Here is a 14,841-nt window from a genome sequence, read left to right on the forward strand (position 1 = left end):
TCCCCCACCTTTGTCACGTTCTGAGACAAGTCATCAGAGTCGAAGGTCTCTCTGGGTCGCTGTGGGGTCCTGACAACAGCACACGGGGCGCTCACACCGGCTTGGGAACCTGCACAAACGGCCTCGGGCCGGAGGTTCAGGCATCACTCTGCCTGGTGCGAGGACTGCCTCCTCAGCCTCTGGATGGATGGCTTAGGTCCCCAAAGCTCTTTGAACATGACTGACAGACGGAAAGGCCTGGGTAAAAACCAAGGTGTTGAGCAGGAAGGCCACAGTGGGCCCTTTCTGAGGGCTCCGAACCGGGCACAGTTCAAGAATGAAACCTCACCGCGCGGCAAAGCCACTCAGTCACTTCTCAGCCCCCTTGGGCCCCTCCGTGGCCAGGCTGCTCACCTGCAGGCCAGCCCCCGTGCTCACAAGCCCCAGCACTGGCCTCGGGGCTCTCCCAAGCACGGGGAGCCTTCCCGTCTCATCCCCCAAACCTCAAAGTCATCAGTGGGCCACACCGTGGAAAGTTCTGCAAGGACCACAGCGACCTCCGTGCCAAGTCTACTGCTGTCTGTCCCCGTCTGATTCTCCGGGATCCTGCCCCAGCCCCTCACCTGCCGCCAGCCTGCTCCTTCCACTGCATGGCCCAGGCAGGTCCATCTTTCTGCTCACGGGAGTCAGTGGAGAGGCCAGCAGGTTTGACCCCTGTTCCCTCCTGGGGGGACAGAGGAGATGGAGAAAAAGACTGGTTCCCCCTACGGGCGCCCCCTCGGGAGAACTGCCTCCACCCCTGGGTGAAGTCACCCAAGGCCCAGAATTTAAGTCACAGGATTCTATGCCTTTCTCTACTCTTTTAAGTCCTGTCTAATAGTTTTATTTTTTTGCCATATTAGAAGGTCTGTTTCTTTTGTCTTAATTATTAATGATGTAAATACTCTTCATAGTTTAGCTAGTGCCCTTTAATCAATCTTGTCACTTTTAACTTAAAGAAATCACTATTTTTAACTAAACTGTTTTTCCCTCTAGTACGATTCACTGTCTAGGCTTTAAATTTTCCTGACAATTTTCTATTCTTTTCATGTTTATGCTCGCCTTCTATCCCCTCTGTTTCTGATCTCCATTCTTTTTAATTCCAGTTTTCTGGTTCCAAAGCTCTTTAAAACCTTTACATTTATTTTACTGCATTTTAATCCTTCTTGGTACGGCTCATTTCTCTTTTTTCTTAGCTGGTATACTTTAATCCTACTGTAACTTTTAAAATGTCCTCTTTTGCCATTTTAATGACCAGAATTTAGTTTGCTATTCATTGTCAAGTGTTTGTTGGATGCGGCTTTTATTTTTTATTGTTATTTTAACAGCTTTCTTGAGACGTAATTCATATGCCACACAATACACCCGTTCAAACTATGCAAGTCAATGTTTTTTTTTTTGTAGAGGGGCTTTTAAAAATTTATTTACTTTTAATTGGAGGATGATTGCTTTACAATGTCCTGCTGGTTTCCGATGTACATCAACACGAATCAGTCCCTGGTATACATGTCCCTGCCCTCCTGGGCCTTCCTCCCACCCCCCACCCCATCCCACCCCTCTGGGCTGTCACAGAGCGCCAGGTTGAGCTCCCCAAGTTACACAGCAGCTTCCCACTAGCTGTCTATTTTACATATGTACGCGTGCATGCTAAGTTGCTTCAGCCGTGTCCAACTCTGTGCGACCCTGTGGACAGCAGCCCACCAGGCTCCTCTGTCCACAGGATTGTCTAGGCAAGAATACTGGAGTGGGTTGCCATTTCCTTCTCCAATTCTACATATGGTAATATATATATTTCAATGCTACTCTCTCAATTTGTCCCACCTTCTCCTGCCCCTGCTGTGTCCAAAGGTCTGTTCTTTGTGTTTCTATTCATGTCCAGCAAACAGGTTCAAGTCAATTTTTTTAGTGTATTTCACAGGTATATGCACCTGTCACGAGTCAACTCTAGAACATTTTCATCCTATGCTTTAGCTACCACCCCTCTGCGCCCCCACTGCAGCCTTTAGCACTCATTACCTACTTCTAGATTCCCTATTCTGGATTCTCCCCTAAAAGGAATCACACAGTAATGGTCTTTGGTGATTGGCTTCTTCCTCTACTGAGTGGTCTTGGCACTCTGGCTCAAAGTCAGTTGACCATAGAAGTGTGTTTATTTTTCTGGCTGCGCTGCATGACATGCGGGATCTTAGATTCCCTATCAGGGATCAAACCTGTGCTCCCTGCAGTGGAAGCATGGAGTATTAACCACTGGACGGCCATGGACTTCCACATGTGGGTTTATTTCTCACTCTCAGTTCTATCCCATCAATCTCTAGGTCTATCTTTGTGTCAATAAGTACCACGCTGTCTGGATTACTGCTGCTCTGTGGTAAGTTTTGAAATCAGAATGTGTGATACCTCCTACTTGATTCTTCTTTTCCAGGATTGTTTTAGCTTTCTGGGTATCCTTTAATTCCAGATGAATTTTAGAATTAGCTTACCAGTTTCTAGGTGACACTTCCCAGGTGGGGAGGGTGGTAAAGAACCCACCTGCCTATGCAGGAGATGCAGGTTTGACCCCTGGGTCCCAAAGAACCCCTGCAGGAAGGCATGGCAACCCACTCCAGTATTCTTGCCTGGAGAATCCCATGGACAGAGGAGCCTGGCGGGCTATAGTCGATAGGGATGCAAAGAGTTGCACACGACTGAGCAACTGAGCATGCACACACACATCTGTTTCTACAAAGACATCAGCTGGTATTCTGATAGGAATTGTGTGGAATCTGAAGATCAGTTTGGGAAATAGGGGCATCTTAACAAGGTTAAGTCTTCTGACATAGGAATAGGGGATATTTTCCCATTTACTTACGTCTTAGATTTTTGTCAACCATCTTTTATAGTTGTCAAGTATGTGTTTTGCATTTGTTTTAATTATTCCTGTCTTATTCTTTTTGATGCTACTGCAAACAGAATTGCTTTCTGATATTTCACTTTCGGACTGTTCATTACAAGGGTATAGAAATACAGCTGATTTTTGTATATCGATCCTGTTCTGCAATCATGTTGAACTTGTTTTTCTATTTTTGAAGAGTTGTTGGGTGACAGCTTAGGGAAGAGCCCACATCATAAACAGGAAGCTAAAGATGCTAAAACACTTCTTCACAGTTGGACTCACCTTGCCACTGAACCTGGAAACCCGCTAAATGCCTGCCTCAGTCATTCAGCCCCAGGGAACCCAACTTCTGTTAACTGCTTCCGACTGTGACCCTTTTCCGAGGATTACAAAGTTAACTTCTATTTCTCCTCCCTTCTGTTCTCGGCACAATTTAATAAACACAGAATGACTGCTAAACACTTGGAGAGACTAATCCAAATTTGCAAAGCAGATCAGTTCAGGGTGAATGTTTCCATTACCGAGGTTTTCTTGCTTTTGCAAAACAGGTCACAGCGGCTTTCTGTAATGCATTTGAAATATGCCGAAATCCGAACTCTTTGTTTATGGGCTTTTAGAAACAACTCGTATATATCCAGGCACACCTGTAAATTTACATGAAGCAATACATCATCTTTATTTATTATTTAAGTCTTGCTTATTCCATAACAGCTGGGAGGAAAGATTTTATGTTAATTTTGCAAACTGGGAGGACATACTTCAAGCCAGGAAAAGATGAAAACTGTGCAGTTATCCCTTATCTCTTGCATTAGGAAAGTCACTGAAGGGACACCTAAATTAAATTCCCTAAACATTTACTTAGTACCTGCTCTGCTTCCCTGGTGGCTCAGATGGTAAAGAATCTGCCTGCAATGCAGGAGACCTGAGTTCGATCCCTAAGTTGGGAAGATCCCCTGGAGAGGAAAACGACTACCCACTCCAGTATTCTTGTCTGGAGAATTTTATGGACAGAGGAGTCTGGCAGGTTAGGGTCCATGGAGTTGCAAAGAGTCAGCCAGAACTACAGGACTAACATTTTCACTTTCTACCCTGTTCCCAGCAGACAATGCACAGGCATTGGCTTCTCTGGTGGCCCAGTAAAGAATCTGCCTGCAATGTGGGAGACCTGGGTTTGATCCCTGGGTTAAGAAGATCCCCTGGAGGAGGGCATGGCAACCCACTCCAGTATTCTTGCCTGGAGAATCCCCACAGATGGAGGAGCCTGGCGGGCAAGAGTCAAGACACGACTGAGCGACCAAGCACAGCACAGGCCTTAAGGACAGAAATTATGTGAGGGGTGGAGCCACCACCCTCAAGGAGCTCATGACTTAGTTGGGAAAAAAGTCACACAGATAAATAACAGGAGAAGGGAGGGGAAGTCTATCCATGAACTCGCACAGCTGAGAGGTGGTAACAAGATACCAAGCAGGGCCCTGCGGGGCTCCTGGACACAAAGCCTTTCTGTGTCCCCCATTTCTCTGATAACAGGAAACATCCTTCATTCAGCCTCCAAGACATTCCTTGAGTTCCAACGGGCTTATCCAAGCAGGGGATGAAACAAAGACCAGGGAGAAACAAAGAGTTAAGAGCAGCCTTGGGGCGAGGTTCTGTTTCCTCATCTACAGATACACACAACAATGTCTTCAAACCCCCTGCAGGTGGGAGTGCTAACAGGATGGCAGGCTGCCCACAAGCATGGAGACCCAGACCTGCTGGACCTGAAGGGTGCTACCTGAAGACCCCTACCTGTGTGCTCAGTCATGTCCAACTCTGCAACCTCATGCACTGTCACCCGCCAGGCTCCTCTGCCCATGGAAGTTTCCAGGTGAGAACACTGCAGTGGTGTGCCATTTCCTTCTCCAGGGGATCCTCCTGACCCAGTGACTGAACCTGCAGCTCTTGTGTCCCCTGCGTTGGCAGGCGGATTCTTTACCATTGTGCCACTTACCTCAGCATCAGTCCCTCAGAAGAATGCAAGTTCTTCACTGCCTCGATCCATATCACCAACCCCCGAGCACAAGCCTCGCCCACAAGAGCTCTCCCTGTTCCCCAGGGAAGGGGGTACGGTTCTTGAGAAGCCAGCCTACTGTGTTCTTCTTTGCCTGACAAAGAAATAAAGCCACTTTCCTTCTCCACAACTCTGTTTCCCCATATTTCTGTTCAGCATCAGTGTACAGAGCCAAGGTATTGGCATCACACATGGGCATGAGATGAGCCTCCTGAATGGCCAGAATGGGCTCACTGAGTGTGTGCATGACAATCTGAAAATGCTGTCATCTCCTCAGCTTAGGTATTTGCCCTCTTAACCTTACCACTGCCATCCTTAGTACCCAGCCGGCGCTGTGAGTCGTGCTCACCCTTCCTCCTGGTGTTGGGCCTCGGGAAATGAGGGTCACTCATCTTGGGACATGAACACACCTTGAAGCTTCAGGCAGATGACATACCAGACTGAAGCCACTGTGGGTTACATAGCAGCAAACAGGGCGCGCTTGGTAAATGGGGAAGCTGAGTCCTCTCGACAGGGGGTGGCGCCTCTCTGCCTCGCTAACCGCTAGTAAAGAAATACAGTTCAATGTCGCCTGGTTTTATTTTTAGAGAGGAGTGGAAAGTCTGACTTTGTAGGTCAAATTTCTGATTTTTAAATGCCAACAACTACAGTTAAAAGAAACTCCATGACGCCAACAAAATACACTGCCAGAGGTGGCCTAAAGGCCTTGCTCTGGGTACACTGTCTCCTCTAAGTCCCACAACACTCTGGAAAGAAGCTCTAGTATTACTCCAGATAATCCTGATGAGGAAACTGAGGCAGAGAGCGGTCAAAACTCAAAGGAAATTCCACTAGGAAGTGACAGGACGAGAATTCCAACCCAGGCTGTCTTACATCAAAGTCCACTCAGGTATCTGTTAGTTTCAAGGGGCAAGTTTGAATTTCTAGGTGAGACCATGAAGGGGGCAGGTGCAACTTCTAAGAGAATGACACGGCCCATAGACGTGACATAAAATGATTAGAATCAACCAGGTGCAAGGTCGTCTTCCACTAGACCTTCCGCCTCAGTGTAATATATCAGCACACCAAATGACATACCCAGAGGAGCCATGACCACAAAGGTCAAAAGGGGGGCCGTGGCGCAAATCCTGGAAATCCCCACTTCTTCCCCCAAATAGCAGAACACTCCACCCATTCATTAGCCTATGCAACTACTCGCCCCTATAAAAACTGACCAACCCACACCCTGGTGCTTCTCTTGCCTTCCAAGAGGGCCCACACTCTGTCTGTGGAGTGATTCCTCCCTGAATAAACCTTTTTTCACTTTATTATGGCTCATGCTTGAATCCTTTCCCATGGTGAAGCCAAGAACGCATATTGGTGACTGTCCCAGGGACGTGGATGTGATCTGGGATATAACCATCCTGTCACACCCCATTCTCTTTCCTGTAACACAGGGACCTCAAACCATGGAGAAATCCAGCAAAATAAACAAATATATATATATATATGTATGTATGTATTCACATATATATTTAAAGCTACTTTTTTCTTAGATTCATCTGCTTATATTTAATGCCTTTCTTTGAATGTGTGTGTTAGTCGCTCAGCTGTGTCTGATTCTTTGAGACCCCATGGTCTGTAGCCCACCAGGTTCCTCTGTCCATGGACTTCTCTAGGCAAGAATACTACAGTGGGTTGCAATGCCCACTCCAGGGGATCTTCCCAACCCAGGGATTGAACCCAGGTCTCCCGCACTGCAGGCAGATTCTTTACCATTTGAGCTACCAAAGTGACTTTCTTTCAATAGGTCAGAAATAAAAATGCTTATTAGAGCCACAGGTCACGCTATTTTCAGCATTCAGATAATCCTATTTCCAAATCAAATGCTAGGTGGAAATCCCTAGCACACCTCTCAGTTCCCAGAGCCTTTTCTTGCCTGCTCAGGAGCCAGGGGAACTTCCTGCTTCCCTGTCTACCAAAGGCTGATGCTCCCCACTGCTTCCCTTGAGGAATTCCAGTCATTCAACCAGTCACACATCTACTCAGCATCAAAGACACTTATAAGTTGAAGTCTGCTCGAGGGGGGCTTCCCTATCTCCAGGGGCTCCTGGTTTTTATACACCTGTTGTGTGGTCATATCAGTGTGTTACCATCTCCTTCACAAGACTTTCAGACACAAAGAAGTCAGACAGGGTGGGCAGTGATTCCAGTAACTGAAAAAGGAAGTAGAGGAAGAGACACAGCTCCCTCAGACTGGCAGTTCAGTCACTCAAAAGGCACACCACCTCCTCCTGCAGGCAGAGCTCTGGTCTGTCCTCATTTAGCACACATTCTCCAGAGCTGTTAGCAGTCTCCTTAGGTTACTTGCTATGCTCTAAGTTTTAAAACTATACACCTTTTAGTTTTAACTGGTGTTTGTATCTTTTTTTCCCATTTGCTTGGTTTTCTCTGTACAGATCACTAATACTCACTCAGAATCACTGCCAGCACACAACTTTCCCGACACACGTCCACAGGCACTCAGCACCTCATGCTTTGTATGGACTCCTGCCCTCCTAGTGTCTGTCATAATGATTTCCCTTCATCATCTCCCCAGGGCTCCCCTTGTCCTGGCTCTTTCTGGACCCAATGCTTTCCTGTCTCCTGGTTTGGTCTGTCATTTGATGGCGTACATCCTCCTGTAGCTTCCAAAAAGGGAACTTGGAAGATGAGAGATGAATTGTTTCCAATCCACTTGTATGAAAATGTTCTCACACCTCGTTGATGGTAATGGTGAATAAGGATGTCCAAAGTGAAAGTCCATCCCTTTCAGAAAGTGGCTGATGCTGCACCAAGGTCTCCAGCTTCTGTTACTACTGGGGAAGTCGGGTATCTCCTCTCTGGAGGCTCTTCAGCCCCAGGCTTCTGAAGTCCCAGTCTGTCAGATCCTGGTGTGGGTTTCTTCATGTTCACCATGCTAGACGTCTGCTCGGTCTTTTGATCTAGAACTTGACTCCTTCAGATCTGGGGAAAATTCCATGTCTGTCATTTCCTGGCTGTCATCTCCTCCTTTCTACTCTCCTGAACACACTCCCTTCCTCCGCCCCCAACTCAAGCCCCGACTGTGTGGAGGTTGGATCTTTGAGGCTCAGCTTCGTATTTTCAACTGAACTCTCCTATTTCTATCCCTTTTGAGTTCCTATTTTTCCTGGGGAGATTTTCTCGACTTTCTCTCACTATCTTTCCTTCCACTAAATCTTGCATTGCAATGTGTTCTGCTTAGTCACTCAGTCGTGTCCAGCTCTTTGCAACCCCATTGACTGTAGCTCATCATGCTCCTCTCTTCATGGGGACTGTCAAAGCAAGAATACTGGAGTGGGTTGCCATACCCTCCTCCAGGGGATCTTCCTGACCCAGGGATCGAACCCAGGTCTCCCGTACTGCAGTAGTCCTATTTACTTCTAAGAACTCCTTTTTATTTTCTGCATGTCCCTCCTTTATTCATAGCCTCTTGCTCTGGTTTCTTGGATGCAGTATCTTCTCTTCCCCCTTTGTTTTTCTCTGCTCCTCATTTTGCTTCTATTTCCTAGGTTAATTTGTGTCTCTTACATTCATGTTAAGTGTTATCAGCTGCTTGGTGAAACATTAAAATGCTGCATTAAAATATTTTAAAAGACCTGTGTTTTGCAGGCTGGGGAGGAGGAAAGGGGAGAGAATGACAGTGTGTGGACGTCCATGAAGGGTGAGCAGGCACGAGCTGGCTACTGTACTAGGAAACCCCTAAATTTCAGGATCTAGAGAACTTTTTCTCTTGGACTGGTCAGTTTCTACAGAAAAGAATCCTCCAGCTGCTGGCCCCGAGGACTCTGTAAGCTTGGCTGCCAGTGTTCTAGGAGCCACGGGGGAATGCAGTGAGAACTCCTACCTCACAGTGTATGGAGATTACACATCGCCTGTTATCAGCTCTGTACCCTGTCTCCAGCTGCATCTCATGTCTGAGAGTCTCGAAAGCCTCCAGTGCATCTTCTCTCTTTTAAAAAACGTATTTACTTATGGCTGCAACGGGTCTTCAGTGCTTCCTGTGGGCTTTCTCTAGCTGCGGCAAGCAGGAGCTCCTCTTTGTTGTGGTGCACAGGCTTCTCGCTGCGGCGACCTCTCTTGTGAGGCGCACAGGCACTAGGGTTCAGGGGCTTAATAGCTGTGGCGCACGGGCTTAGTTGCTCCTCAGCATGTGGGATCTTCCCAGTGCGTCACCTGGGCTGGCCGGTGGACGCTTAACCACTGGACCACCAGGAAGTCCCCAGTGCATCCTCTCTGGAGGTATGTCCAAGGAATGAGGATTCACTGGAGGTGCTAATGAGGAAGCACTGTTAAGCCACAAAGTCCAGACCTCTGTCTTTGTGGGAACCGGCTTGCTACCTGCTATACCAACTAGGGGAGGGGACCTGGGGGGTGCAATGGTTCTTCAGACAGACTTAGCTCCATCCAAACTGGGGCTTTCAGAGGGCCCTGGTTTATCTCAGGTTTGAGGTTTCCATTTTTGGCTACTGTCCCGCACAGGCATTCAGCTTTCCAGTCTGCTTGGCCAGTTATCATTTATCCATCTGCCTCCGAGCACAAAAAAGCTGACAATCTCCTTGCTGTCACATTCCTATGATTGCTAGGGAGGAGCTGGGCAGAGTACAGATAAACACATCTATTCCTTCTGTCATCTTTTACAGACAGCTATGACCCTCAGCTTTTTAAATGATTTTCATTAATCCAGAGGGAGCATGGGATAAAAATCAAGAACAGAGAAAAAGCAAAGGACTAAAGGTTTTTAAAGTTCCATAGTCCATTGTCCTTAGTTTAACTTTCTTGTAAGGTTCAAATCTCACCTGTGCCACTTTCTGATTGCTTAACCTCATGTATGTCACTCATCATCTCTTAAACTTAACTTTTCTTACCTTTAAAATGGTGATAATAACACTGACCTTGCAGGGCTAGAAAATGCGATCATGCAACACAGATCAGGTACTTTAAAAATACTGGCTGAAGAATGAATAAGAGGGTTTAGATAAGAAGAAAAAGAGGAATTTGGTTTCTGAACACCAGGAATGGGAGATGTTGGAGGGACATCCATATAGACATGTTTGCTGAGAATGAGCACAGGTTTCATTCAGCAAACATTTCCTGAGTGCTTTATATATAGAAGGTTCTAAGACAGGCACTGAGCAATAAAGAATTGAATAAATAACGTGATGTCATCCCACTGCAGGGCAGAATGTGGTAAGAAGACAGGCTGGTGCTTAGAGGCGAGAAGTGAAAGCCGGCCAAGCAGCCCAGTGAACGGCTGAGCCTGCCTTTACCTTTCTTGGTCTTGCAAGGTCCACGTTCAGGGTGGATCTCTTTTAAGGGAAGAGGCACCACCTTGGCCAGCCCCGCGTTCAGCATGTACTGGTACAGGCGCTTGAATGTCCTCTCGCACAGTCCCTGCAACATGTAAATGCGGCGGTTAGGTTCGAGCACACCGTGTGAAACTACCAGAGGCCCGTGTAAATGAACAAGCGGGGACCAAGTTAACTGATGATCTTGAATGAGGAAACACTGGGGGCACTAATGAGGAAATACCGCCCAGCCACCTTGTCCCGGGAACAAAATGAGTCTGGAGCAGCATAGAGACCATGCTACTTTTTGATGATGAAAGGGGGAAAGAGATTTGCCTGAAAAGATCCTGAAAGGATACACCTGAAAGGGGTGAGAATGAGGCAGTTGGGGGCAGCACTAGACGATTTCCCATATACTTTTTCATAAGTGTTTTGGTTTTTTAACCAAGTAAATGTACTATTAATTTCTGGGGGTGGGGGGCCATGCCATGTAGCAGGATCTTAGTTCCTTGACCAGGGATCAGATCCTCGGCCCCTGCAGTGGAAGTGTGGAGTCTTAACCACTGGACCACCAGGGAAGTCCCTACTATTAAATTATTAATAGATATATACAGACATACACACAACTCTCACAGGCAGTGAAAGAGGGAAAAAAAATTAAATTAAAAAACTTTTAGGTTAAAGAAAAGAAAAAACCTTTAGGGACTTCCCTTGCGGTCCAGTGGAAAAACCAAAATAACCATATCTATTCCTAAAGCTGTCAGGGTTACCAAACAGCCGCCACCAGTGCAGGCCATGTGTTTCCATCTACATGCGTTTTTTTCTTTTTTTGAAGAAAGAAAGTTACTTGCCAACATTGAAAAGTGAGAGATATCATGCTAAAAAAAAAAAAAAGGAAAAAAAACCCACAACAGATTCTGGCTTCTCTCAGAAAACAGGATGTGGCAACAAGTCCTAGCTTGTGGTTCATCATAACAGTAGCCGGCGGGAGGTGAGGACCAGCTGCTCCTTCAAGACACGCACACCTGGCCCGGACGCCCCAGCCTTCCCCAGCCATCGGACCCCTTACACGGTGAGGCTGAAGGGCAGTCCTGTTTATCACCCTTTTTGTGCTGCTTTTCTCTCAGGATAGCTAAGAGGAAAGTGCAAGATTTCTTGAATCCGTACTGATGTCAAGAAAAATTTTTTGTTGTTTTTGGCTGCACCACATGGCTTCCAGGAATTCAGGTTCCCCTGGCCAGGAACGGAACATGGGCCGCAGCAGTGAAAGCGCTGACTCCTAACCTCCAGGCCACCAGGGAACGCCCTCAAATACTTCATACCACCCTCCAGGCCACTAGGGGCCGTTTCATTCCGCCACCTCTAGACCAGCGAGGGAGGAGATCACCTGATCCAAAGGAGGCGCTGCCAAGAGTGGTCTGTGGCGTCTCCCAGGCTCCCTTCTACACTCTGGGGGAGAGAGAGAGCGCGTGGCCCACGGGGAGAGAGAGAGAGCGCGTGGCCCACGGTTGCTGCGGCCGCGTATGTGGCGTCTCCCAGGCTCCCTTCTACACTCTGGGGGGAGAGAGAGAGAGCGCGTGGCCCACGGGGAGACAGAGAGAGCGCGTGGCCCACGGTTGCTGCGGCCGCGTATGTGGCATCTCCCAGGCTCCCTTCTACACTCTGGGGGAGAGAGAGAGCGCGTGGCCCAGGGTTGCTGCGGCCGCGTATGTGGCGTCTCCCAGGCTCCCTTCTACACTCTGGGGGAGAGAGAGAGCGCGTGGCCCAGGGTTGCTGCGGCCGCGTATGTGGCGTCTCCCAGGCTCCCTTCTACACTCTGGGGGGAGAGAGAGAGAGCGCGCGTGGCCCAGTGTTGCTGCAGCCGCATACACATGATCACCTCTCAGATGAGCCTGGCTGCTCGGCAGCAGAACATATGGTCATCAAAGAAATATAGACAACTCACAGACACATTCAGCCCCCTGGCACGTAAATGGCACCTATCGTAAATCTAGCTGTGCCCCCAGCGCCATGGAAAGTCCTTGAAGACACCCATCCATCAAACCCCAGCACTCTACATATAGCCTTGAGCCCTGGACCACCCTACAGGAGAGCTGCCAAGGAGGACTCCCATGACCTGCCCACAGGATGGAGGGTGGTGGAGTCCTTCCCTTACAGGGGGCTTCCATGGAGGACTTGCACAATCTGCCCAGCTAAGGAGAGAGGTTAGCCTCCCTCCCACTCCCCTGAAAGACAGCATCCACATTCAAAGCATCCACCTCGTCTGGAGGCTAATTATTTACTAAATCCTGCTCAGCCTTCTCTACCCCTATTTCCAGCTACTGTACAGACATTATTACCAAGTCAAAGTCCCAAAGATCTCCATACTCTATAAATCCTACAATCAAATTTGTTATGAGACTTCTCCCGTGATCCAATGGCTAAGACTCCATGCTTCCAATGTAGGCAGGGGGTGAGGGTTTGATCCCAGGTCAGAGAATTAAGATCCTACAAGCCCCACAGTAAGGCAAAAAAAAAAAAAAATAACAACTACAACTATTATATGCCTCGTCCTTGAGCAAACTCGCTCCTCTTTCTGAACTGTCTACCTCAGTCATATACTCATTCAACAAACACGGGCTGAGCGTTCACATGTGTAGGGCCGTCCTCATGGTGGGTGGTCGGCACACAGGGTCCGTGCCAGCAGGTGCCTACCCTCAAGCTCTGGTCCACCCTAGGGAGGGGCTGTCACTCAAGACAGACAACAGATTCCTTCTCCTTTGTCCCCCTCCCCCAACACTCACACCCTAGCTTCAGTCCCTCACCAAGTCACCCCCCTATTCTGAGGCCCCAACACCCACCTCCACACCCGGCCTCCAACCTCCCCTCTGCCCACCAGCTTATTTCCTAAACATTCTTCTTCTGGACTTCTTGGTGGCTCAGAAGGTGAAGAATCCACCTGCAATGCAGGAGACCTGGGTTCGATCCCTGGGTCAGGAAGATTCCCTGGAGTAGGAAATGGCAACCCATTCTAGTATTCTTGCTTGGAAAATCCCATGGACAGAGGAGCCTGGTTGGCGCCAGTCCATGGAATCCCAAAGAGTCAGACACGACTGAGCGCGCACGTACTTCCACGTCATCTCTACTTAGAAACTGCCACCAGCAATTCCTCAGGCTTAAGGCTGAAACCCAACTCCTCAGCCTGGCACTTGAGACCTTCCTTATCTGGCCCCAACTTTCCTTTCCCGCCGCCTCTCTTACTACTCCTGAGGGGCACCCTGCTGCCTGGCTGCCCCTGGGTCACTGCCAACCTCGGAAACCCCCAGCACCTCCCACTGCCCCAAGCCTTTGCACCAGCCGGTCTCCCCATGTCTCCTCGGGGCTCATCTCATCTACAAAGCCCAGCGCAGCTGGAACTCATTCTACAAAGCTTCTCCCAGCTCTCCTTTCACGGAGCTCAGACGCATCCTTCCAAGGAGCAGTCTGGCCTGAGCGTGTCGTCATGTCAGTCTCTCCCATTAGACGGCTCCGCGACAGCCTGAGACTGTCACCCTGGTTAATTTCTGTCACTGTGCTGCGGAACACAGTTCTGACTCCAAGTGGACACTCACTGAAGTATCTGTTGCGGGTTTCCCTGGTGCGTCAGTGGTAAAGAATCTGCCTGCCGATACAGGTTTGATCCCTGATCTGCGAAGATCCCATATGCTGTGGAGCGACTAAGCCCCTGAGCCCTAATGACTGAGCCCACCCGCTAGAGCCTGCTGGCTGAAACAAGAGAAGCAACTAGAGAGGAGCCCCTGCTTGCCATAACTAGAGAAAAGAAAGCACGAAGACCCAGCACGGCCAAAAATAAATAAGTTTTTAAAAAAAATTAGAGTATCTGTTGAATGAATGAATAAATAAATGAATAAACAATGTCCTTTATCAGTCAAATTCTATCACTTAGCTCTTCCCCAGTGCTGACCTGAGACTGGACCCACCCCCTCTCTCCACCCTCGAGTAACTCCGAAGGGCAGAGGGTATCAATCTCCAGTGTCCATATGGGCTGGACAGACAACAGAAAGAATACAGTGGGGCAGGTATTTCTTCACTGAACGTGTAGGCGTCTCCTTATTCTTGACTAGGGTCTCTCAGGAAGAGACCTTGTCAGTCTACCTTTTATTCCCTACTTTTGACAGATACTCAGATACTGAGCAATACTTCCTCCTACTCAGCAGCAGTGCTCACGGAGAGACAAAAGGCACTGCCCAGGTGCCTGAGAGCTGACAGGAGGTGTAAGGGACCTGGGATGGGAGTAGAGGGGCCAGCAGGATGGGCACTGGCCAGCGAACAGCCAGCTCCATGTAACTGCTGTCACGAGAGACCACAGGCCCAGGCTGGCCAGAGCCTCTGATATTTCAAGAGAAGCTGATAACTTAAGATTTTGATGCAAAATCTCATTTCTTATAAGACCCTACTACTACGCCAAAGTTCTTCTTAACAATGTTCAGGCCAGATCTGACCCACGAGCTCGATTCATAATCTCTGCTTTTTTATTTTTTGGCTTCATCCTGTGGCTTATAGGATGTTAGTTCCCCAAGCAGGGATTGAACCCAGGC

At 48.4% G+C, this 14,841-nt stretch overlaps 1 protein-coding gene across 2 annotated transcripts in view; it reads right to left on the reverse strand.

Annotated features, from left to right (window-relative positions):
* The window catches only part of GTF3C1 (general transcription factor IIIC subunit 1), an 82,758-nt gene that overhangs the window by 53,480 nt on the left and 14,437 nt on the right, over nt 1-14,841 (reverse strand). For both annotated transcript variants that reach the window (XR_011564054.1, XM_019987750.2), the window contains exon 6: nt 10,247-10,370. Coding sequence is in view for 1 of the 2 variants with exons in the window: in XM_019987750.2 (XP_019843309.2) it covers nt 10,247-10,370 (124 nt within the window). In the remaining variant the exon portion in view is untranslated. The remainder of the gene's footprint in view (nt 1-10,246; nt 10,371-14,841) is intronic.

This window comes from Bos indicus, chromosome 25, assembly GCF_029378745.1.
Source record: "Bos indicus isolate NIAB-ARS_2022 breed Sahiwal x Tharparkar chromosome 25, NIAB-ARS_B.indTharparkar_mat_pri_1.0, whole genome shotgun sequence".
Taxonomy (NCBI): Eukaryota; Metazoa; Chordata; class Mammalia; order Artiodactyla; family Bovidae; genus Bos; species Bos indicus.